Source organism: Maylandia zebra, linkage group LG16 (assembly GCF_041146795.1).
Source record: "Maylandia zebra isolate NMK-2024a linkage group LG16, Mzebra_GT3a, whole genome shotgun sequence".
In the NCBI taxonomy this organism is placed as follows: domain Eukaryota; kingdom Metazoa; phylum Chordata; class Actinopteri; order Cichliformes; family Cichlidae; genus Maylandia; species Maylandia zebra.
In genome coordinates, this window is record NC_135182.1 from 7,921,447 (window position 1) to 7,946,361 (window position 24,915).

Sequence of the window (24,915 nt, forward strand, 5' to 3'; positions counted from 1 at the left end):
TAAAGAGGGAGTCCCACTCACACTGGAAATGGCAGGCCCTGCACTCCATCCATAGATTAGTCTCTTTACGCTCTTTGCTGAATACATTGAAAAGTACTAAGTGTGGGCAGACAGGAAGATCGAAATGACAGTGATTCAAACCAGAGATGTCTTTTGGATGTGAAGGTGCCGGACCTTGTGGATTACCTGACATTATACTTTTAGACAAAAATGAATAATTAACCAGTGAGTCCTCAAAATTAATGACAAAATCTGTTGATGGTTTGTTGTTCACAAATAAGTGCAAAGAGTTACAGTTCTATAGTTAATAGTCCTGGAAACCACCTGGTAGACTGCAGCTACTGTAGCCTTTAAAAGCCATTAAAGATTTAAATCAATCTCAGACAATAGTCAGTGGTTTTAATATTACATGTCACCAAATGCAGCCCATCTTTTGCTTTCCACTGTTTACCTGTGTGCAACCTTAGGCAGATGTACAACCTTGAGGAACATGTACAGTTTCTCACTTTCTGTCTGTTATTTTTAGTCGAAGGAGAGTAAAGCGTCAAATCTCAGGGAGCAGGAGCCACACCTGCTCGCCGTTATTGATGTTTGAGTTTCTAGTCATTGCTCACGCACTGCAAGATTTTATAAATGTGTTTGTCTGCTTGGCAGGTCAGCACCTTTGCAGAATCGTGTTGAAAACTGCCCACAGTTAAAGCCACATTTGAATAACTAAATGACCTCATAAATCAGACGCCCACACAGATAGCAGGAATTAGCGTGTTTCTAATACCTGTTTCTCCTGTTTGCCAGTCGCTTGACCGTGCTCTGAGGATGTGTCAAACTGAGGACGTCACAACAGAATTACGGAGCCTCAGGTGAATTTAAATCACTCAGACCTTTGCATTCTGGTGGACATAGAACATACAACACTTGTGTAGATATAGGGTAAAGAGGGTGGCTGGGGCAGTTTAGAAATGATGGAATTAGGTGTTAAGCTGATAGGAGAAGCAGCAGAAGGAAGGCAAAGAGTTTGATGACAGGAAAAAAAAGAAACATTTTACCCAGCTGACAGTTACACAGCAGATAAAGCAAAGAATCACTATATGTCATGGATATTCCTGTGGATCTGTGAGTCTTCTAAAGAGTGGCTTCTGAAAAGCAGCAGGGAAATTTGTGACCTCTTACTAATTCGCAGGCTTATGCATCCACCTTTGCTGATGCTGCCTATAACAGAAGCCATTGCACAAGCTTTTTTTTACTGTATAAACTTCCTCTGCTACGTAAAGCTGGGTAGTATCACACATGTAGCAGCTAAACCAGTTTCATGAGTTGTCTATGAAGGTTCTCGATCTGTTGGTGTTTCCATAGATACAGACCGTTCCTCATGAGGATGCTGCTATATACCATGTGTCATGCATATTTATAAAGAATTATAAAGGGCTGCTCACAGAATGTGTGAAGTAGACAGCACACTCTGTGCTCGATCCAATATTTATTGGTTAAAACTGATGTGTAATGGTGCAGATGAGCTCAGTGCAGATAGGCGTGGAGTGTCCTTGCATATTTTTGTGTGCACGTGAAGGATGTGGTGTGAAACGTGTGTTTTCACACTTTACCAATTTAAGAGTCAGTTCTTACAGTCAGTGTGTTTGATGGAGGGAACTAGGCAGGTGGAAAGACCTGATGCACTTTGACTGGGACGGAATTATTATGGCTGGGCAACTGAGCCAAAAACCTTCAAACCACAAGGACCAGGGTGTACTCCCTAACAATGAGGGCCTATACACACTGAGGGATAAACCCTGTGTTGATGACATGGTATTGTAGGATCTGCAGGAAACACAGTCTGCATATAAAGGATAGATGTAGCCATGGTGACATAATTTGTTTTTGGACTCTGTATTTTAAAGCCTCAGCATTAGCATTCTGATTGCCAACCCTAGAGGCCTTAGTCAGCAAACTGCATCCACAAAATGTACAGGTGCACATGTACAAAAAGATACCGGCTAATTAGCCTTCAAGTCACGGTTATTTGTATAAAATTATTCAGATACAAGTTCATTCAGAGTGCTTTACAGAGGGATAGGAAGAGAAAAACAATTTTATAAAGCCTACACAAATAATCATGGTAGAAATATAACAACAAACAACAAGGTAGTTGGGATAATCACCACTAATCCACATTGTCTCTGCTACCAAGCAATATTGAAACTGTAGGAGGACCTTGTCCTCTATATTATGGCCCTGTTTAACAGTTTTAGGTGATCAGGAAGTTTTTTCCATATGAGAATCACCAAAATAAAGGCGCTCGCCAGTGTTACCCTTCTGCCTCTGGCAGTACAGTCTTTAGGTGGCACAAACCCCCTGGAAGTTTAAATTCTAGATGCCTGCCTGCCAAGTCAACCCCGAAACACCTGTGTCACAAGACAGGACTTATTTTATAACATCATTTGTTAAGCCTTAATGTGTGAATGCTCTCCTAATCATAATGTATTCTTACTTGCATTGTCATGACAGTACACTTGCTCAAAACCGACTACATCTCACTGTCTGTTTGTGAGCGCAAGCGGATGAACTTGCATTCAGAAGATTTCCAGTAAACTTGACCTCTGACCTTTACCTTAATTTCAATTTTAATTTCTTCAAATTTATCTGAGATTTTCAGGAGACGCACCAATGGCATCAGTTCAGAAATCCTACCTGTAAACAGAGATGGGCAGTAACGCGTTACTGTAATCTGATTGCTTTTTTCAAGTAACGAGTAAAGTAAGGGATTACTACTGCAAAAAAAGGTAATTAGATTACTGTTACTTTCCCGTAAGCACGCTGCGTTACTGCGTTACTAAAACCATGATTGTTTTTGCGAGACTGTCTCGTGACAATGACGTAAGCGAGTGCGACGTTCGTGGCAACAGCTGTGTGTAACAGTAGACAGTGTTGCAATAAAATCTGCAAAAAATGAACACATGAAGAAGTTTTCTTTAAACCTCGTCCTTTAATTTTCATCATATTTTATAGATGGTAATAGGCTGATTTGTAATTGTCTTGCAAATGTTCAGACAGTCAAATGTTTGATATGCCATATGACAGCTCTTTGTGGTGGTGGCCATTTTTGTATACAGTGCCCACTCTTCCTGCTTTTTTATGTGTTCTAGCCTCACTTGTAAAAAGGAAGTTTGGAGTAGCTGATACAATAATAACCGTAGCACTGTTGTTTTCATTTAACCAGGTTTTGTTTAGGAACATAAAATCCAGATCATTGTTTGTAATAAAACCATTCATTAGGAAGCACAAGCCAGCCTAATACAGCCTGTGGCTGGAATATAACAAGAGTTATTAGATTGGAATTATTAGCTCTGCAGTTTGAGTACGCTTGGTTTTTTCTATTGTAATGTTTTTGGCAATGCCATCAGTGGATACTGGGATCACGAGTACTGTGTCGCGTATTAGTGGCGTATCAGACAGATACTTATCTTTTATGAAAAGCATCTGACTGGTGATATATTTTCAGTTTGGCTGAGCTTCATTGTGGCAGTTTTGACCAGGTCCTTGATCGATGAGGAGTTGCATCGAGAGACAGAGAGGACTAGATTCTAACAGGGGCCCAATCCTCTGGAAGCTTTGAGTAATGTCATATCTTTGTCCCAGTCACTTTCAGGCAGGAAGGGTCTTCCTATTACAGGTATGAAGAGGGAATTTAGCTACAGAGAAACCTTTTTTTGTATCGGAATAATTTTTCTATGAAGTTCTGTGTCTTGCATCTATGCAAGCTCACTGGCTTTTTAAGGGGCTCTCAAATGGCCATGGAGGAATTGCAGTTTTTGGCACTATGTTGGCTCATTTTTTTTTGCATCCAGGAGGTTTCTGCTTGGCTAGAAAAGGTTTATTAATTTCACTAAAAATGCAATGAAGAAAAAAATAAATAAATCGCACCTATATTTTGTGTTAGCACTAATGAATGTTAAAATATCACGAGTCCGAAGGAGCACACAGTTTAAGGCTGTTCAAAGAAACGCAGAGATAAAAGTTGCCATTGTTCTCCTGGATTTAAGCGCTATCTGTCTTCTGTCCTTTAATGTAAATCAGACTGATTCCAGCATGCTGACTATTAATACATCAGCAACCAACTGTCTCTAAATCACTGTCTCTGTAATGCAAAGCTCTGTTGCTGTACAACAAACTGTTAAAGACTCATCAGGACACCATTAAAAGTGAACATTGATCAACTGGTAGGCAGGATATATTTGTCATGTGTTATGTTTTCCATTAAAACTGAATCAGTAAGAATATTGTATTGATTTTATATGATGGTGCTAGTAAGTAACATGCTTATTTAGTCACCTGCCTGGTGATCTTTAACTATTTGACATTTTCAGTTATGTTTCATTCACAATTTTGTAATTCAACACGTACCTTTGTCTGTAACCACTGCATGACAGCTGCCTTCAGGAACTGTATTTTTAGGCTAGTGTTGCAGGCAGCACTGTGCACTGTAACCACAGAAATACAGTGTGTACTGGGATGCGTGGGTGAAGTGAAGCAGGAAGACATGACTCCCTTGACATGAACCCTTCATCTGCTCACTGCTGCAGTCAAATGCAGTGAGTGTGGAGTCATGATGTGAAACAAAACCATTTCAGTTTAAAATTCTTTATTTCACATTTTGAAGCATGTGGAGCTTTACAGGAAATTGTGCTCGGCTCATGCTGAAGGAGACAGTCAGTCTTTTAGTATTTACTATCATTTATCGGTGGTCGGTTGAGAACGGGACATCCTCAGAAACACGGTGGCTTTGAAGATTGAGTGGTTGCAGACTTTCATCGTGGACTGTTGCCATGCTCCATTAATGTGTGGAATGTGTGGAAGGTCCCACAACACATTTTAAGAGAACGGGAACACTTTGTGTCTAAAAGGAGCTAAAATTTATTCTGATTAATGGGTCATTTTTTTTAAAGAAGGCCATCCTGACCACCATTGGAGACCGATTCAAACCAGAGTGCTCTTTATATTGCGTATACTTCTGCACACACATATTTTGATATTCAGGAACGGTCACAGTCCACTCAGAAAAATCCATATCTGGTAAAGTTTGCCTGTAAATCATCAACTTTTTATACATTTCTGTCATAAAGTGATCCAGTGAACTATATTATGTTCAGTAAATATGCAAAACTGTGACCATTTAGTAGCTTTACTGCAAAATAAAAATGTGCACACCTGCTCCTTCCCTTTGCCAGAAGCACCAAGGGTTAACTGGCTCTAAATCAGAAACTCACTGTTAAGAATAGCTTTAGTGACTCCAGGAATTTTGCACATCAAAGTTCTTTGCACATTTAACTTTGTTTTACACCAAACTGAACACTCTTTAATATCCAAATATGAGAACGAGCTGTGTGTGAATGATGCTGAGATCAAGTGAGCTCATGAATAATAAACAGGACATGCATTCAACCGTTAATATTTCATGGTGCGTGAAAGTGAGCAGAAATGCATAGCAGTTTGGCGTGGACCTGTCGACTGTCAGAAGAGGGATGCAATGGACGGACAGATACGCAAAAAATAAGAAAGGCAATGAGGGCCGAAGGTTTTGACAGACTTGTAACAGCAATTACAACATTTGGAGATTTTTCAAGGCAAATTCTATGTTAATAAGTTTGGTTTACACTTCATTTTAGCTTCAATGTGCGAACTTCTTTCACATATTCATGACAGACGTGACCAGCAACTCTGTAAGGCTGCTTAGCTAAATGCTAACTTGCTAGCAACATCAAAGTGTCTTCAGATTAGGGTTGCCAACCGTCCCTTAAAAAACGGAATCGTCCCGTATTTAGAAACAAAAGTACACGTCCCGTATTGAGCTAATAAGGGACGCACTTTGTCCCGTAATACAGTGAGAATCAAAAGTAGTCTATAACTTTTAATGGAATTCACGCTTTGTTTGAAAACATAATTCCCAGCCCCTCTCCTGCTTTGTGACCAATGAGCTGACAGCACACTTATGGCAATTCGAGTATGACAATTCAGATTACCGCTCATCTCATTGGTCGAGGAAAGGTCGCTTACGGAGAAAATACCGGAAGACAACAGATGACCACAACAAAAAGCATGGCCAATAGGGAAACAAACGCCGACACTGCGGTGCAAGTCTCGGACGACAGTACACCTAAAGCTGGGCAGACACTGTCCGATTTTTTCAGTCACGCGATTCAGCTCCTGCTCAAACTGCACGATTGACTCGCAGGGGTTAGAAGTTGGTAGGTCACGATGCAGGGTCTCACACTATACCGCCCGATGCTCTGATGCGACCTGAGTGCTCACACTGTGCCTCCATAACATGAAGGTTATAACAGAAAATCTGTCGCTCGCTCTCCCTCTCTGTCTTTCACTCACACAGACACGCCACCACCACCATCAACTTTGCTAAATTGCTAATGAAAAACATGATCAGGCAGCTGTGATTGAGCAGCAATGTAGATCCAACTATTTTCACGGTTGTTGTGGTCGTGATAATTTTGTGATGCCACATCGAAAAGGTTCGGGTGAGCTTTCCAAAGTTCTACAAGTTGTGCCTCCATCGCTGGTGTCCAAATCACACGCTGCACTGCCGTGCATCTTTTTCACCGACGTTTACGTGTTTGCGCGTGAGCAGTGTCACCACAGCCGCTTCTCGTTACCCCACGTATACTAAACGATGCACGATGAAGGCCAAAATCGGGCCGATCACCAAATCGGTCGCACGACTCAAAAATCGTCTCAAAATGGGCCAAAAATCGCACAGTGTAAGTCCAGCATTAGAGCAGCAATGTTTGTTCGCTCAGGGAAAGAAAAAAAAAGGCTGCAAAAGTACAGGGAGGAATGGGAAAAGGAAAACACCTGGCTGGAAAAGTGGACGATAACACCTATAAAGCGCACTGCACTGTGTGCCGGCGCACTTTTTCCATAGGCATGCTTCTAATGGTGGGCACATGAAGAACATGAGGGGCGTGAAAGCTCGGGGAACCCTTAACCAATTTCTTGTCCACCAGGTCACGGCAGAAGCAGATATGGTATGTAAACACTGGTTTGTTTTTTTTAAACCCTCTGGTTAAGGTTAATATGGGCATGTGCAGTGAATATCAGCGCTATGTGGCCAGAAGTGTGATAATATAATTTATTTTGTGTAATAAACAACTGCAAGGATAGATGATTACAACAAATAGATGACTAATACATAAAAGTAATACATAGATGAATAATGATGATGAGTTAAGATGCGTAATCATGGGAACAAGTGGGTTTACAAACAGGAGCAGCTGATTAGCTTTAGAAAAGCTGAAATAATACCTCAACTGATATGTGCACTGTTACAAGAATATTTTTCGTTCTATTGTTTTCTATTAATTTATATAATTTTAAGTTAAGCAGGACAGAGTTCTTTTAAAGAAAGATTTACTTATATTCTCAAAAGTTAAGCAGGCTTCTGTTTAAGAAAGAGACCTATTTTACTGTGTTAATGTTGTCATTTTGAGCTAAAAAATAAATGGCTAAATGATCATTTGTTTCCCATAAGGTCATATCACAAAGAATATGCATCTGCTTAAATCAAATTCAAGTCAAATAGTTAAAAAAATAATTTCACACAAAAAAAATAGCTACAAAATTCACCACACTGGGAAGGGTGAACTGGGTTGCCCGGTCCTGGCCACGAGGTGTCCCTTATTTATTTTTCAGGGAGTTGGCAACCCTACTTCAGATCATAGCCGTTGTGATATACAGATGAAATGTAATTGACTTGAAGTGATATTAGTTGGTATTATTCACTGTACTCGAGTGGTAGAGCTGGTTTTGTCTGAATCTTTTCTTGTAACATATGTTCTTTAACTCACTAGCAGTCACCCTTTGAGAATACTGTAGCACAAACATATTGCTGTATAATAGATATACAGTCTAGCTGTTCAACTGAAAATGATGTCTGCAGCTATAACAAACTTAAAATAGACTGTTTAGGGCTTAGAGGCATGTACAGAATAAGATTACTTTAAGTACTTCATCCATTTATTGGTGAGAGAGAAAAAAAGAACACTTGAGCCTTCAGGCACCTGAGAAAACATATCAAACATGAGGTAGTTTTCAAGGCTGTGATGGTACATTACATCTCCAAACAGACACATGCTCGCATTCAGCACACAGAAAATTAGACAGATTAGCCAAAGCAGGTCGAGACAAACGAGCAAGCAGCTGAAAAAAGAGACAGTTGCTGTAGACGGTACATGGCTGGAGGTGTTTGCTTCAGTGTAGATTTCAAGTAACTGCCTGCTGTGGCCCATTAAACATGTGATTCTTACCTGGATAAAGAGTGTGTTTGTGTTTGTTTGTGTGCGTGTGTCTGTGTGTTAGTGTTAAAGTGTTGTGTTGCTCAGAGAAAGCAGAGAGAAGGAGATGATAGCAGCTCTGACTGCCTCTTTGTCAGCTTGGACAGTCTCGGTCGTTGTGTCCTTGGGCAAGACACTTCACCCGTTGCCTACTGGTGGTGGTCAGAGGGCCCGATGGCGCCAGTGTCCGGCAGCCTTGCCTCTGTCAGTGCGCCCCAGGGTGGCTGTGGCTACGATGTAGCTTGCCATCACCAGTGTGAATGTGTGTGTGAATGGGTGGATGACTGGTTGTGTAAAGCGCTTTGGGGTCCTTAGAGACTAGTAAAGCGCTATACAAATACAGGCCATTTCTTTACAGAAGCTCTCCATCAAACAGATGTCTTTGCATCACTGCCACCATCTTGCTCATGCAAACTCAGAAACTCCTTTAAAGCCACCTCAACTTTTTATATCAGCGACTCAGCACATCTCCTAATATTCATTCTTGATTACTATTGTTAGGTAAACTTGCATGTTGTAATTCTTTTACTGGTGAAGCTGTAATCAGTGTTTTGGTAGAGCTCATCTGCAATGTCGGTTGGCAGGTACTGATATCACCATGTGGGGTTTTTTTGTTTGTTTTTTTTTCAAATAGATTGCAGCAATGACTATTGCTTAAAGTATTCTGAGAACTTTGTGCAATACATGTGGTAAAGTTTGCATCATTATTGAACAGACGGTGTTGTTGAGTCTTGCACTGTCTTCACTGTAAGCTGCTGTTTGTAAAATACATATATATTTGTTTCCCTTTTCCAGTGTTGGTTAGTAACGGAATACATGTACCGCCGTTATGTATTTAAAATATAAAATATGAGTAACTGTATTCCATTACAGTCACCGTTTAAAAAGGTGGTATTTAGAATACAATTACTTTGTTGAAATAAATGGATTACACGGCGGTATTTTCCTGTTTCATATTGTCGCGGGTCAGGACTGTTTGGGTTTTGTTTGACAGCTACGTTCTGTTGTTCCAGGCGGCAGCGTTACGGTTGCCACGGTTACAGGAGACGCTCTCTCTCTGCGTGTTTCCTGGGTGAGAGAGCGCATTTTTTGTTGTTGTTGTTGTGCTAAGCTAATATGGAGAATGCTACAGGCATAGCTCTAAACTAAAGAATGTAGCCTCATGGGCAGTGTAGTCCGTGCTGCAGGGAGATGTGCCCGTGAGCGCGAGGAGGGAGAAAAAGGCGAGTGGAAAAGTACAAGTTGCCATCGAGCAGAAACGGGAGCTGGAAGCATGTAAATATAATAATAACCACTGCAGCCAAGAAGAGTGCCTGATGAGCCCAGTTGTAAGTAAGCTATTAAGACTCGACTGTACGCTGTGTTCGTGTTTTCCTCCGAAACAATAAGTTCCGTTGGAGCAGCCTTTCAACGCCTCTTTGTCTCTTGCAAGCAAAGTTGACCCAGACAACAAAGTAAAGCTGTTTTTCGGCTACGAGCCCGACACAGAACCTGCCGTATTAGTCAGAGGTCCCTTTACTACGGGTTCGGAGCCGCGGACCTTCAGTAATAGTAATAAATATCACAGCAATAGTACATTAACGTAGTTGTAAACAGCATGATAATATATTAAGTAATCCAAAGTATTCAGAATACGTTACTCTCATCGAGTAACGTAACGGAATACATTACAGAATACTGTAGCGGGTCAGGGCTGTTCGGGGTTCTGTTTGTACAGTTGTGTTTTGTTTATGTTGCCATGGTGACGGGTGACGCCCTCTGGCTGCGACAGTGTGTCCTTCCGGGGTCAGAGGGCGCCCTTTGTGTTGTTTTTTTTTTTTTTTTTTTTTTTAAATACTTTAATTAAATTTATGCACATATTACAATCTCTCGTTGGGAGACAACATTTGTGCAACAACATCTTGAAAAGGTTGAATAAGAAATCAAACGAAAAAAAACAAAACAAACAAAAAAAACCAAAACAAAACAAAAACAAAACAAAACACATATATACATATACATAAATATATGAAGGCCATTTTTATGACATATAACAGTTTCCTTTCTGCGAACACTTTAACATACATGTGGCTTACTTAGTACACCAAAAAACAATCATTAAAAGGATAGAGATTGAGTCCCATTGTCGCATATCAAAGCAGCCTCTTTACATGAATCCCTCAGTAATTCTAAAGATGACAAAAAAGATTTTAATTCAATTTTCAATACAGTTAGGGAAGGTCTTTTACTTTTCCATTTGCATTTGTGTATGTGGTATTTGCCCATAATTATCACCACCTTGTGTAGCATGGACAGTTCCTTAGATGGATCACCATTATTATATAAAACTTGTGTTAGAGTCAGTGGGGTCATCCCATCTATTCTTATACTCAACCAGTCTACTAGATCTTGCCAAAAGTCAGTTGTTACTGAGCAGGAAAAAAACAAATGATCAATACTTTCCGCATTTTGTGAACAAAATCCACATGGCTCTACCTCAAACCCAAACCTTTTTTTAAGCATTTCAGCTGCTGGGTAATATCCATTAATTATTTTAAATTGCATTTCTTTGACTTTGGGGGGGATAGGCCATTTTAAAAAGTGCGTATATTTGTTCGTTATTTTAACATTACTCCCTTTTAGTTTTGTGTTACTGTTAAAGTCGTGAAATAATTTGTTTTTAAATATCTTGTTCATGGTTTTATTATTACAATTTTTATCCATCAAAGGAATCTGGTTTAGATGTAAAGAAGGTAGACTAATTTGTGCCTTAGAGTAATACAAATAACCTTGAATCAAACTCAACAGAGGTAAGGGGATTGCCTTACAAACCTTGTCATATTCTCTAAGGGAACACTGAATGTTAAACTTAGCATTAAAAACACCCACTGAGAGAAACTGACCCCTTTCATCAAGTAAGTCTGTTATAAAGATTATGTTTTTTTCAAACCACTCTTTAATAAACAATGACTTCTTATTAATTGTAATTGTTCTGTTATTCCACAAGGTGGAGCAATGTGGTGAAAAGTTATGGGCAAACACCATCTTCCAATAAGACAAGACCTGCTTATGATATTCTGACAGTTTCACAGGCAACTTCAATATATCAAAATCACATTTCAGGAGAAAATCCAACCCTCCCACCTTTTTGAAAATATTTTTTGGGATATGGAACCATATGGAGTCAGGTTTCAAGAGGAAGGCTTTTATCCAGTTTATTTTAAATACTCCAACCATTGATTGAAAATCAATTGACTTTATACCACCTTTAGCGTAATCTTTGACAAGTTGTGATTTTTTAATGTAATGTGTTTTATTGCGCCAAATGAATTGATAGATTATAGAGTTAATCTTTTTAATGCTTTTCGGGGTAATGTATAGTGAGTATGCTGGATAAACCATCTTTGATACGCCCTCTGATTTGGATAATAGATTGCGTCCAAAAATTGTAATATCTCTCGTCAACCAATGATTTAGTGTTTTGGACATGCCATCAATTTTGTCTTTTAGGTTTTTTGATTCTCTAGTGTTGATGTCTTTGTCTAAATAGATGCCTAGATACTTAACTTCATTTTTCACTGGAATCGTCCTCATGCTATTTTCCAAACAATCATAAAGTGGCAAAAGTTCACACTTCTTTAGGTTCAGACACAAGCCTGAAGCTTTAGAAAAAATTGAAATGACATTCAATGCTTTCTCGAGTATTGATTTATCCTTTAAAAATATTACTGTGTCATCTGCAAACTGACTTATTTTCAGTTCAATATCAAAAATGTTTATTCCTTCGATGTCTGAATGGTTCACAATGAGGTAAGCCATTAATTGAGTGCAAAGAATAAATAGTTTTGGAGAAATTGGGCAACCCTGTCGAATTCCACAGAATATGTCTATCCTAGATGTTATGCCTGGATTGAGCGAAACATAACTATAAATTTGCTTGTAGAACAGTTTGATCATTTTGCAAAATTTGTTTCCAAATCCAAAAAGTTCTAAAGATCTAAATAAAAAATTATGGTCTATTGAATCAAATGCTTTAAAAAAGTCAATAAATAGTATTAAACTTTCTGAATTAATAAAGGATCGATAGTCAATCATATCTAATATTAATCTTATGTTATTATGAATCTGCCTTCCTTTAATAAACGCTGATTGGCACTCATCAATCAATTTGGTTAAGACGCTTTTAAGCCTATTTGCATATACTAAGGCTAATAATTTGTAGTCGTTACATAAAAGTGTTATGGGTCTCCAATTGTCTAGCATTTGTAAATCTTTGTTTGGTTTGGGTAATAAGGTTATTAATCCTGTTTTCATTGTTGGGGATAGTTCTTCATTTTTTAAACAATCCAAAAAGCCATTAAATAACAAATCTTTAATGTCTTGCCAAAAGGTTTTATAAAATTCAATCGTTAAACCATCAATTCCAGGCGATTTTCCATTTTTCATTTGTTTTAGAGCTGTATCTAATTCGGATATTTTCAAATCTTCTTCTAACCATGTTTTATCATCCTCTTCCAATTTTTTAACCTGATCTTTAATCATATCAAAAAAGATATCTGCATTTTCTTTTTCAGTTCTTGATTTATACAGATTACTATAGAACATGTTAATTTCCTCACTTATTTTGTTTGGTTCCTCAATTATAGTACCATCCTTACTCAATTTAGTTATTTTTTTCTTTGTTTGTCTACGCTTCTCTAGACTATAGAAATAAGATGAATTTTTTTCTCCATGTTCAATCCACTTGGCTCTAGACCTTACATATGCTCCTTTAGCTTTAATCAAGTACACCTCATCTAGCTTATTTTGTAAAGATTGTAAGCGTTCTGACTCTTCCGCAGTCATACAGGGTTTACCACATAATAAATGAATTTGTTCAATTAGATTTTTCTGTTCACATACGCGTAGGGCAGACACTTTCTTTCCCGTTTCTATAGCTAATTGTTTCACACTATATTTAAACCATTCCCATTTACTGACATTAGTCATGCTCATATTGTTAATTTCTGATTTAAGTTCTTTAACTTGTTTACAGAAGTCTTCGTTTTGTAATAAACTATTGTTAAATTTCCATATGTTGTCAGATCTTTGTTGTTTACGTAGCGATAATAAGAGACTTATCAGACAATGATCAGTAAGTGGGGTTGACTGGGTCTCACATTTCGTAACATATGATGATACTGTTTGGGAGACAAGCCAATAATCTAATCTTGAACATAAGTTTTTATTTGATGGACTAAACCAAGTATATTTCTTCGTATTTGGGTTTGTCATCCTCCAATAATCGATCATATTGGTTGTCGTACAAAAGTCACAAATAATGCTATCGTGTTCTGGTTGATTTCCTCTTTGTGGTTGTCTGTCAAGCCATGAGTTAGGAGCCAGGTTAAAATCGCCTCCAGTTATCACCTGGGTAGAACCATATGTAGTACTCCACTTTGCAATTAATTTACTTAAGTTAGACATCATATTTCTATTTAGCGACCTGTTATTGTATCCATACACGTTAATAAGAATAATTTTCTGTTCACAGACTTCTACCAACACCATGATCCAATGCCCCATTCCGTCGCTTTTATGATCAATAACTCTCCCTGCAAATTTGTTGAATAAGATCATAACTCCTGCTGAGTGAGTAGTACCATGTGAATAAAGAATACTATCTCCCCATTGATGTTTCCAAAATGTTTCCTCTTCCTTACCAGAATGTGTTTCTTGTAAAAACAAAATGTTTGCCTTAATTTCCTTGCAGAATAAAAACATGGCCTTACGTTTGACATTGTTTTTTAAGCCTCGAACATTTAAGGAACTTAATAGAACAGCCATCTATAAGATAAAGAAAAAACAAAAACAAAAAACGCAAGAACAAAATACAAAACAAGAACAGTAACGGCTTCCTTGGCACTTACTAGAAGAAAAAAAAGTGCTTGAAGCAGGAATAAGCCTAGTGTCCTACCTATGTAATCATAACAGTACTCCGACCCTATCACAGTACTACCCCTTTATATATGCGGCAATTTTAGCTCTGTATAGCTCACATTTAACTACGACTTTGCTTTTTGACCCTCTCCTATTTTTTATTTGTGTATTTTTAACAGATATGTATATATAAACATATATATACACACACACATACCCACATTTTATGGTTAACTTGTAGTGACTTCTTCAAGTGCATCTCACAGATCGATCCTTTTACCGTCTATTATTGCATAACCCTCCTTTAGGAATGCTCTTTTGCCGTTGTTTCGAGCTTCCTGCACCTTGGGCCACAGCTTGATCCGAGCTTCACGGTCTTCTTTGGAGAAGTCTTCTTTAAATTTTATGTTCAGTTCTTTGCAGACCCTGGCCTCTTTGGATTTCCTCCATACTTCATCCCTTGCTGTCCTCATGCTGAACTGTATGATGATTGGTCTTGGCACCTTGTTGCTCACTGCATTGTCTTTCTTCCCCAGTCGGTGTACTGTATCAACCATGAGCTGCAGTTTTTCCACTGATACAGGAACCACTCTTGTTAGAATGCCGATCACTGTTTCACGTGTATTCTCGTTGTCCTTCTCTGTCAGACCCAAAATTCTGAGGTCCCATCTTCTGCGGTAACGTGCACTCTCCCGACAGCTCTCCTTTAATTCTTTGTTTTCCTTCATCAGCGACTCCACCTTCGTCGTCAGCTTGTCAATTTCCTCTCTGTTTTTTTTGGGTCGCCTGTGTATTTACTTCAATGCGTTGTTCGAAGGCTTCCAACTTCTTTTCAAGCGAATCAAACCTTTCCTCGCATCTCTTTGTGAAGCCAAGTAAAACTTCATATACATTCTCGATGCTCACCTGCTTCTCAGTTATTTTGCTTTTCATTTTTTTGGGATTGGGACTTGGTAACGGAGTGTGGTCACCTATGGGTCTTCCGATCTCTTTCTGAAGTTCCATCTCTTCTATATCTTCATCCTCACATGCTTCCCGCATAGCAGCAAGGTTGTAATCATGGTCGGAGAGGCTACCTGTTAGCTTGGGGTTAGCCATTTTTATCACTCTAAGTTTATCTTTGTGTCTGCCTGAAGGTCTGTCAAAGTAACTTCCAGGGGGTTTCGCTTGCGTTCTACTTCCTTTGGAGTAACAGTTTGTCAGTAAAGTATTTTACAGGACATCAAAATCACGTTTCTTAATCAGACCCGCAGATTGTACAACCGCTTATTCCGCCATCTTTCTCTCCCCCCCCCCGCCCTTTGTGTTGTTGTTGCTGTCACTACCCGATCCGTACCGGAAACCCGATCGGTACCCCGCATGCGCAAATCTTACGTCACTTCCTCTCTTTGCGACATTCAATATATTTGAATGATGCGGTTAGCGCCCAGTTAGCTCCTAGCATTTCTCAACAGCTCTGCCTTCTTTTCGACTGCCCGGGACATTTAAACAATGGATAATCCGTATATAAAGAAATTCATGCTTTTCTCCTCAACAGAGAGCGTCCCCCGATTGAGCAACAGCGCCGTAAAATAAGAAGAATGGCGCCTAATTACAGAGTTAATAATGCAGACTTTGTAATATCTCACGTGTAGATTCATCAGCCAGATGAAGTGTTTACTGACAATTGACAGTGATAGCGCACATCATCATCACTATTCCAACAATCCTCTCCTCACAGACAAGCATAAACACACTCGACTATCGCTAAATCAGATTTAACACACGTTTGTAATGACGATAATTCAGTTTATAATAGGGTTTATTCGCTCGGTCAGCAGGTGGCGGTATCCTCGTACACTGGGGAGTAAACTGCCATTAAACGAACAGAAGAAGAAGAAAACACTGCACATGCGCGGTACGGATCGGGTAGACCCGATTTGTACGGTCAGACTTTACACATGCGCAGTAAGGATCGGAGAGTCCTGATCCGTAACTTTCTTTTTATTTTTCGTTTTTGTCTACATTGTACTGAAATGCTTCATTATTGCAAACATTTATTGTTATTCTTAACATCTTAACAGATACTCTGACCCATAACTATCGTAAAACGCTACGACCGGAAGTAGAAACCTTTCGCGCATGCGGGGTACCGATCGGGTTTCCGGTACGGATCGGGTAGTGACAGTTGCTGTGCTGTTGCCGCACTGAGCAGTTAGCTAGCGGCACTGTTCTTCTGCAGATGTCAATAAACGGCTGTGTTCCCTGGCTAGCTCACGGGAAGCAAGACCAAACGATACCTCCGTCTCCTCCTTGTCTGAGCTCGCCACAATACATTTTAGGGCATGTATTCTGTAATCTGTAATGGAATACATTTTAAAAGTAACCTTCCCAACACTGCCCTTTTCATTGTAACTCTAACCAACTATGCATGCCGTAATCTCTCCTGATATGTCAACATTGAGACTGCAAAAAATTAAATGCCTTTCTGAATAAAGCAACAATGTAAAAATGCTTTCAGCAGACAATGACTGCACTGGCTTAAATGTAAAATAACCAATGACAACTAAGCCTTATAAAACTGTATATTTTTAGAAGATAGGAAACATAGGGCAACTCTCTGTCTGTAGAAGACCATGTTACATTGGAATGGTATTCATTCAAAGACAATATCTGATGATGTTAGCATGTACATGCGTGCTAAAAAGGAAGTACTAAAACCGAGTAAACAATGTCATTCAACAGCTTGCAGAAACACTTTTAGAAGGAGTAACTTCAAGTTGCTTGAAGTGCTTGTTTTCTAATTCGATCAGTTTCTCACATTATTGCAGAGGAATTTTGGCCCACTCTTCTCAACAGTGTTGATTCAGTTCATTGAGGTTTGTAAGCATTTGTTTATGCGCAACCCTCTTATAGTCCTACTAGAATATTTTTGTTGGGTGTTGTTGAGCTTCAGATCATTGTCCTGTTTGGTCAAGCTGTATCTGTCAGACAGACAGTCTTACATTTGACTTTAGAATAATTTGTTATACAGAGGAGTTCATGGGTGACTTTTTGACTGCAAGGTACAGATGTCCTGTAGCTGCAAAACAAACCTAAAGCTTGACAATGTGTATGAAGTGTTTGTGCTGAGATGCTGACTTTGGTTTTTGCCAAACGTGGTGCTGTGGATTACGGCCAAACATCTGGCCACTTTGGTCATGTCTGTTCTTCCAAACAAATCATGCTTGTTCAGTCTTTTTTAATTGTATAAAACTTTTTTAAAAAGTTACAACTTTAACATTTAACTTGCTAACTGAGACCTGTAGAGCCTGATGTGTAGTTCTTGGGTTGAATTTGCTTGGAAGATTGGTCTTATATAACTTCCACTTGTCAACAACTTTAAATGATGGACTTCAAATTGTTTGGAATTAGCCTTATAACTCTTCTCAGACTGATTGGCAGCAAAGTTTTTCTCTTTAAGTCTTTGCTTTGTATCTCCTACATACGATTGTGTTGAAAAAACCTGAACTCCAGACCAGCAAACCCCTGCTTTTATAGAGTGCTTAATACTTTTTCATAGACTGCTTCTGTACTTTAGCTTAATTTTGATGTGTCACATATTGTTGTTCATCTGAGGCTGTATTTTTCATAATTTAAAACCTGCTAAGGAACAGAGTTTCTTTTTGCCATAACTGTAAATGTGTTTTCCTTCATCCCCACTTTTCAAGCCTCTCTGGAACAAAAAAATAGTTTTATTCAGGCAAGCTTGAGATCTGGATCCAATCCAATCCACAACTTTACTGATTTGGCTCATTTTCACTGCTACCATCGCATCTCTTTCAGAGAAAAAGCTATAAAAGCAATTGTGAACTAGAAAGATTTGCATTTCCTGCGAAAATGCAGTGTGGATGCTTTAAAGCTGAAGCTGTATGCAAAAACTAGCTGAAAAAGCTGAAAAGTTGCAGAAATTGTAAAAACTTTGCAGAAGCAAAGGAACTTTGCTAAAATGGAATAACTTAGCAGAACTGCAATATCTTAGAGGAAACATAATACTTGGCAGAAATACAATAGCATAGCAGAACTTAGCAGAAATATTGTAACTTACCAGAAACATGATAACTTCTCAAAAATACAAGAATTTAGGAGAAATAGTATAAGATAACAGAAAGAATATATTTAGCCAAAAATACTTAAGCATTACAGAAACACTATGATTTAGAAAAATAGTACAACAGAGCAGAAATACTGTGATTTACCAGAGACACTGTGATGAACTATGAATATTGTAATTTTAAATCAATACTATGTTTTAGCACAAATACTATAATTTGACAGAAATACTATATTTAGCACAAATCTTATAAAATAGCAGAAATAGTATGATTTAGCACAATAGTAATAACTTAAACAGAAAAATTGGAAAAGCAAAATGGACAGCTGAAAAAATGCTGAACATGCTAAGGGTCCCTCAAATATACTTGTTAAATGAAAAAAATTGGCAAAAAAAAATATAACAGCCACACAATCACAAATATGGACACATATGGAAACACACATGCACAGAGAGAGACACACACAAGATCCAATTCAGTGAATCTTACAATGAGATCATCCCATAAAAAGGCTTCCCCTCTCTCTCTCTCTCTCTCTCTCTCTCTCTCTCTCTCTCTCTCTCTCTCTCTCTCTCTCTCACTCACACACACACACACACACACACACACAGAGAGAGAGAAGTAAGTTTCTAGCTCAGTCAAGCAGCCTTGGAGCTGCTGAATTTGAATCCACCAATCAGAGAGCCTGTGCACTTTTTCCCGCCAAAACAGGTGCACGCAGCACAGAGAGACACAGGATTTTTGCAGTCTATTTCTCATAATGACGACTCCCCTCAAACAAATGACCATTTTCGGAAACCCAGCAAAAATACCTACGTTTTGATGTATAATTTGTGGAAGTTGAGTGAAGATTGAGCAAGTAGCAAGAAGTTGTTCGGACATGAAGAGAAGACTGCAAAACCTTCAGTGGCACACTGGAAGCCAAGTGCATAGCAACCATAACAACGCATGTATTTTGTGAAAAATCACAATTTTGCAACTGAAAACTTTAAGAGGCATAAAGGTAAAACGGTAAAAGATTTGAAAAAGCTGAATCATACCTGAATAGCCCAATAATTTGAGAACATTTTAAAGTTTGAATGGTTGTTCTACGTGAAAATATGAGGAAGTAGTTAAGTTTCAGAAACAAGCAAATTTTAGCAGAATTGCAGAAGTTTCCCATTCATTTCAATGGGACAAATTAAGCTTAATATTTTAAAAAGTATAATAGTGAAAAATACCAAAAGACATAGCAGGAATTAGCAGAAATAGCAGAATATTTTAAAATTTGAACGGTGAAAATCGGCTGAAAATTGTGGAAGTAGTTAAGTGCCAAAAAGTGTACGGAAGTCCCAAGAGGAACTCAATAGTGTGGATGCTTAAAGCATCCACACAATTACCTGCTGAGCAGCAAACCAAAGTCATTAGGATCTGGAGTTTGTTAATGTCACACACAGTGTTGTGTCAGTCAACTTTGTGGATGTCGTTACTATTCTTTTGTGTGATTTGAAATTTTATTGACTTTTATTGACACGTTTAAACGTAACTTCTGTTGGCTTCATAAATAATATGCAGCATTTAAACACATGTAAGTCTAATTTGTGACTAACTGTGTAGCATAAGCAGTGCAGTATCACATTACAAGAGTCTGCTATACAGTGACGCAGTCTGCTGGTGGTGCTGGAGACAAGGCCGTCTTCGGAGCCAAACTGCTATTGTGCTAAGTGCCTTTTTTATGCAAGATAAATCATTCTTAAACTTGTGAACTTCCTGCGATGCTGCAGCGAAGCAGCCTCCTCAGCCTGTCAAAAGCCTTTGCTTCATCCACAATCCCCCCACCGTATCGCCGGGGACCTAATTCTGCCTGCAGGATGTGTGTGTGCTTAGGTTCGCCTGTCTTTGTGAGGACATTTTTCTCAGGTCCTCATTCCTTTATCAGGCTCTTTCAAGGTTAAGATGTGGTTTGAGGGATCAGTTCGGGGTCTAGGTTAAAGGTTCGTCTCTTTGGAAATGACTGTGCATCTTTGTGCTCTGATATGTGAGAATCATCCATCTTCATTTACTTTAAACACGTGTCCTATATGCTCTACACATGTAAATCTTCAGTGCGGCGGTATTTGATTGGCTGCCTCCTCAGTGCTGAGACTGTGCCAGTGACACAAACAAAACCGATCTGTTCTGATGAGGCCTGCAGCAAAGGCAAACATTTTCACTGAAACTGCAAATATTGTCCAATCATCACATTTATAACTAGAAAGTGCATTTTCTGAAGAAACTGCAGTGTGAATGCTTGAATCTGAATGTATGCATTGAAATGAAATAATTACTGAATTTAAGTTAAAAATTTTGAATGAGATAAAAAAAAAACCCCGAATTTAACCTGAAAACAAAAGTGCTGAACTGCTAAAAGCTGAAGGTTACACAGAAGAAGAAGTTGGAAAAAAGCTGAAAATGTTTTAATTGTAAATTAGAAAAACCTAAGAAATGAGAAAAGAACATTTAGAGTCAGAAAACATCTGAAAGAATATTAAAAGGTCATATTCTTTGAATCACTGAATGACTAAAATGTGATCCCTCCACTTGGACCCACACAGTTTAAAAAGTTTACATCTCTGAGCTTTGAAAGACAAGATGTTGGAAAAAGAACAACGATGGCGACGTTTTGAGGGTAAAATGATGGCTTTAACACTGTGGACACAGCAGCAGTTGAAAGAGAAGTGTTTAAGATGAATCTTGGCAGAGTGGCAGGCAGAGCTCGTTAAGCAGGCAGGTGTGAGCCTGGTTGCTATAGTGACCGCACCCAATGGCTCCATACACACGGACACAGACATGCACCTCACTTTTGCTGCTTAAAATGAACAGAAAAGTCAGGCCGAAACAAATCGTTCCCAAATGAAAAGTAAAAGTCGTATTGACAAAATTCTTTCACTGTGAGCGACAGCAATGTCTAGTCTACCAAATTCTCAGTTTTCATGTCTGTGGAGTTTATTATATGGACGTGGTGACAGTGGAAAGACACCATGCTCTTCTGATTTTCAAACGAACCTTCTGAGCCATTTTAACATTAGAGTCTATGGAAGAGTTGGAGGGAGGAGGCTGTGCATTGGTGACATTTATGAAAGAACCATAACACCTAGTACAATAGTAAACACATTGGATGAAAGAGGACAGCCATGGCTACGTTTTGAGGGTAAAATCATACCTGTAGAGCAAACGCTGCGGACACAGCAGCAGTTTTAAAAAAGATTTTAAGATTATTTTTTTTGCTCCTCTCACTCTAGCAGTTGAGCTGCCTCACTCTAGCCCCAACATTCCGTCCCATACACACCCATTATAAACTCTGAAACGGGTGAAAAAACATCATGAAACTTAAACTGGAACTGAAGAAAAAGTATAATAGATATTGAAAAGATAAATGCAAGTTGAATAGTTGAATGTCTTGTCTTCGTTTTAAAGTTTGAATGGTGGCTCTATGTCAATGTATGTGGAAGTAGTAAGAGTTTAAAAATGAGTAAGTTGAATGAGGATTTGAAGGGTCTCCCCATTGAAATACATTATAAATTTTTGTTGAATAAAGTTGAATAAAATTAAAAATATAAATGTTAAAAATATGAAAAATGGAAGCAGTGTTGTCCAAAAGAATAGGAATCTAACGGTGTTGGAATGGTTTTTCTAAGTTGAACGGTTTTGAAGGAGTAGGATTACAAAAAACGTACGGAATACAGAATAAAATATAATAATAATAATAATAATAATAATAATAAAGATTACAACAACAATACTGTGAATGCTTTTCAAGCATTCACACTAATTAAGATTTATGACTGCAGCAAGAAAAGTGTACATTTTGGAATTTAACTTTCGGCCTCCCTAAACCGCACGTCGTAGTGTGCGGTCATTAATGAAAAGTCATCGATATGATTGTGTCTCAATTAAAGCAGGATGTTTTGCGGGGCTCAGCTGGTTTCCTGGTGTCAGATGTGAATAATGGTGATTACTGCAGAGCAGAGTGGGCTGACAGAGAGAGAGTGAGGGCAACGTGTTCAGCATGTCAAACACTTTGAATCCTACATCAAAGATACAGTCTACTCCTGACAAATGCAGCTTCGAGATAGGACGACCTTTTATAGTCCTCTAAAGACACATACCCTTTTTTTTCAACATATTTATAGAAATCATCATTCTTGTTGTTGGGGGATTTAAACATTACCTGCTTAATGAGTCCAAAGCACATGTGGGTCATTTTTCACATGTGTCAGTAATAATTACAGCCAGAAGGACCTTCTTTTCCCTCTATTGACTGCTGCTCTCATAATTTAAACACCAGCTCAGTGTAAAATGTGAAAAACCGAGGAAATGGAAATCTTGCTGCTGTTCTGACAGATGGAAACATGCCAGCACCAACATATAGGTCATTAATTAACCCACCAAAGATGAGCCTCAGCAGAGTCAGACCTCATTAAAGCACATCTAATATGCCACTGGAGTGCCACTAACTCTGGTTGCTGTTGTACACAAAAACACAAAATGTAAATAAAAGATGGAAGTAGCCCATTTGGAAGTTTCCTTACATTTGGCATTTTGTCCATTGCCATCTTTATATGTTGAAACTGGACGTAAGCAAGGAGTTGATCAGGCTGAGAGTCGACTAGTCAGTGATGAAGCAATGGCATAAAGTGCATCCTGCTTTAGAATCTATTTTACTCTAAATGGATCTTGAATTTACTAAATGAATGCCATGGTGTGTTCAGGAAGACTTTAAAATATCAATTGAAACTCTAAACTCTTTACAAATTTGTTTTCTAATGTCATTAATCATTGAACAATGAAGTCATACAAATATATAATTTCAAAACTACTTCCTACTTGACTTTTCAGATCTGAAGGTTAGGTCTATCTGAATTATCTCTGGTTTACCTTAACACTGACAAGAAAAAAAGCAAACTTGTTTTAAAGTCTTTCCCTTTATAAATTTAAATGTAGTTTATTTGCTTTCTGTTTCTTTTTCTGTTAGTCCAGATAAAATGACATCCCCAATAATGAGTTAAATTACCAAGAGCCAAAATGTTGCTCCGCACTTCCCCTGTGACACTAATTGGACCAGTGGAGGCTAGTTAGCATTGCTTGCTAACCTTCCCTTCCTTAGTGGCAGTGCATACTGGGGTCTCCAGCCATCAGTGACCCATAGCATAGTAAATTAGTAAAGAAAATAGCTGGCTGGTCCTTCGAGATCAAAATGTAATTTTCTTGAGTGTTCTATTTAAATGGCAGAATAATTAGATTACATGAATCAATAGAGTGCCATAAGCAGAGGCAAAATGCATTGATACACATTAAAAACACAGCTTATAGCTGTACCACCCTGAGCACACCCATCCCGTCTGATCTCAGAAGCAAAGGAGGGTCAGTCCCGCTTAGTATTTGGATGGGAGACCGCCTGGGAACACCAGGTACTGTAAGCTTGGGGTGGCTGTAGAGCAGGTCATCTGCTAATTGGACAGTTTATGGTTTGATCCTTGGCTGCTCCAGTCTTTGACAAAATACTAACTCCAACTTGGTCTTTGATGCTTCTGTCATAGAGTGAATGTTATATTGAAAGCACTTAAGCATAGAAAAATGCTGACGTGAGTGACGCAAGTTGTATAAAGTGTATTGAGTGCTCCAGCAGAGTAGAAAAGCACTATGTAAGAATCCATTTACCGTTCAAAACCCAAACATTTCAACCAAGAGCTAAAACTTTAAGTTCTATACATATACGTTATGCAGTAAATGCAGCAAAGGGGGAAAATGTAACACATCGTCTTTGGATCATGTCTGCACAAAACCTCATTGCATCCTGGCTTATAGTTGTTGATATAGCTCAATGTGGACCAAAGTGGTGGGTTGACTGAAATTTATACTGAATAAGAAAAGCATAATTATAGAAACGGTCACAGTGGGTGTCAAGACACAGGAACAATGGTGCTGTTGTTGCTTTGCATGATTCCTGCTTGTAATTGGTATGGATGCAGCTGAAAAACCGGCCTGTCACACAGAAATGTGGGATTTGTTCAGCGTCACCGAGCGCTGTCAGTTTGTTCCTCTGATGTTCTCCGTGTGGCGTCGACAGCTCGGCTCAGCGCAGGGGTGGGAAACTGTTAATGAGCGAGATGCCGGCCCACTAACAACACACATAAAGTGTGTGTCTGTGTGCGTATTAAACAGCGAGAGAGGAGTTCATATCGCAGTTCTGTGTGTTTTCTAAGATTAGAAACTGCTGCTTAAGTGTCAGTATATGTGTGTGTACGTGTGTCTGCTTTAAGCTTCTTTTCTTGGTAGAAAGTCAGCTGGGATTGGAGCATTTCTTCCTAATTGCCTAAAGATTTCTCTGCTCTTGCATCAACTTCTGGCTTAGTGATTCATTTCCAGTCTCAAGGATTTTTTTTGGACTTTGCCATGTTTCAAAGTCCTTAACTTCCTTTTTTTTTGTATTCCAGAGGTGGACTGTGACTGTGGCTTGGAGTGGATGGGCCCCTGTGTTCTCCCAGCCAATAATCCATCCCTCCATCTTACCGTCAGCCGGAGGAAAGATCTGATGACAGGACTGCAGAGAGTGGAGAGAAAAGACCCCCTGCTATGGCCAGTGGTAC

At 38.8% G+C, this 24,915-nt stretch overlaps 1 protein-coding gene across 5 annotated transcripts in view; it reads left to right on the forward strand.

Annotated features, from left to right (window-relative positions):
• enox1 (ecto-NOX disulfide-thiol exchanger 1) overlaps nt 1-24,915 on the forward strand; it is a 143,956-nt gene that overhangs the window by 67,812 nt on the left and 51,229 nt on the right. For 4 of the 5 annotated variants that reach the window (XM_012923287.3, XM_012923288.3, XM_004566310.4 and 1 more), the window contains exon 3: nt 24,763-24,911. In XM_012923287.3, coding sequence (XP_012778741.1) covers nt 24,902-24,911 — 10 coding nt within the window. In that variant the 5' untranslated portion in view covers nt 24,763-24,901. Of the gene's footprint in view, nt 1-9,446; nt 9,665-24,762; nt 24,912-24,915 lie in introns of those variants that run through there. The other variant, XM_076874893.1, reaches the window with a different exon arrangement.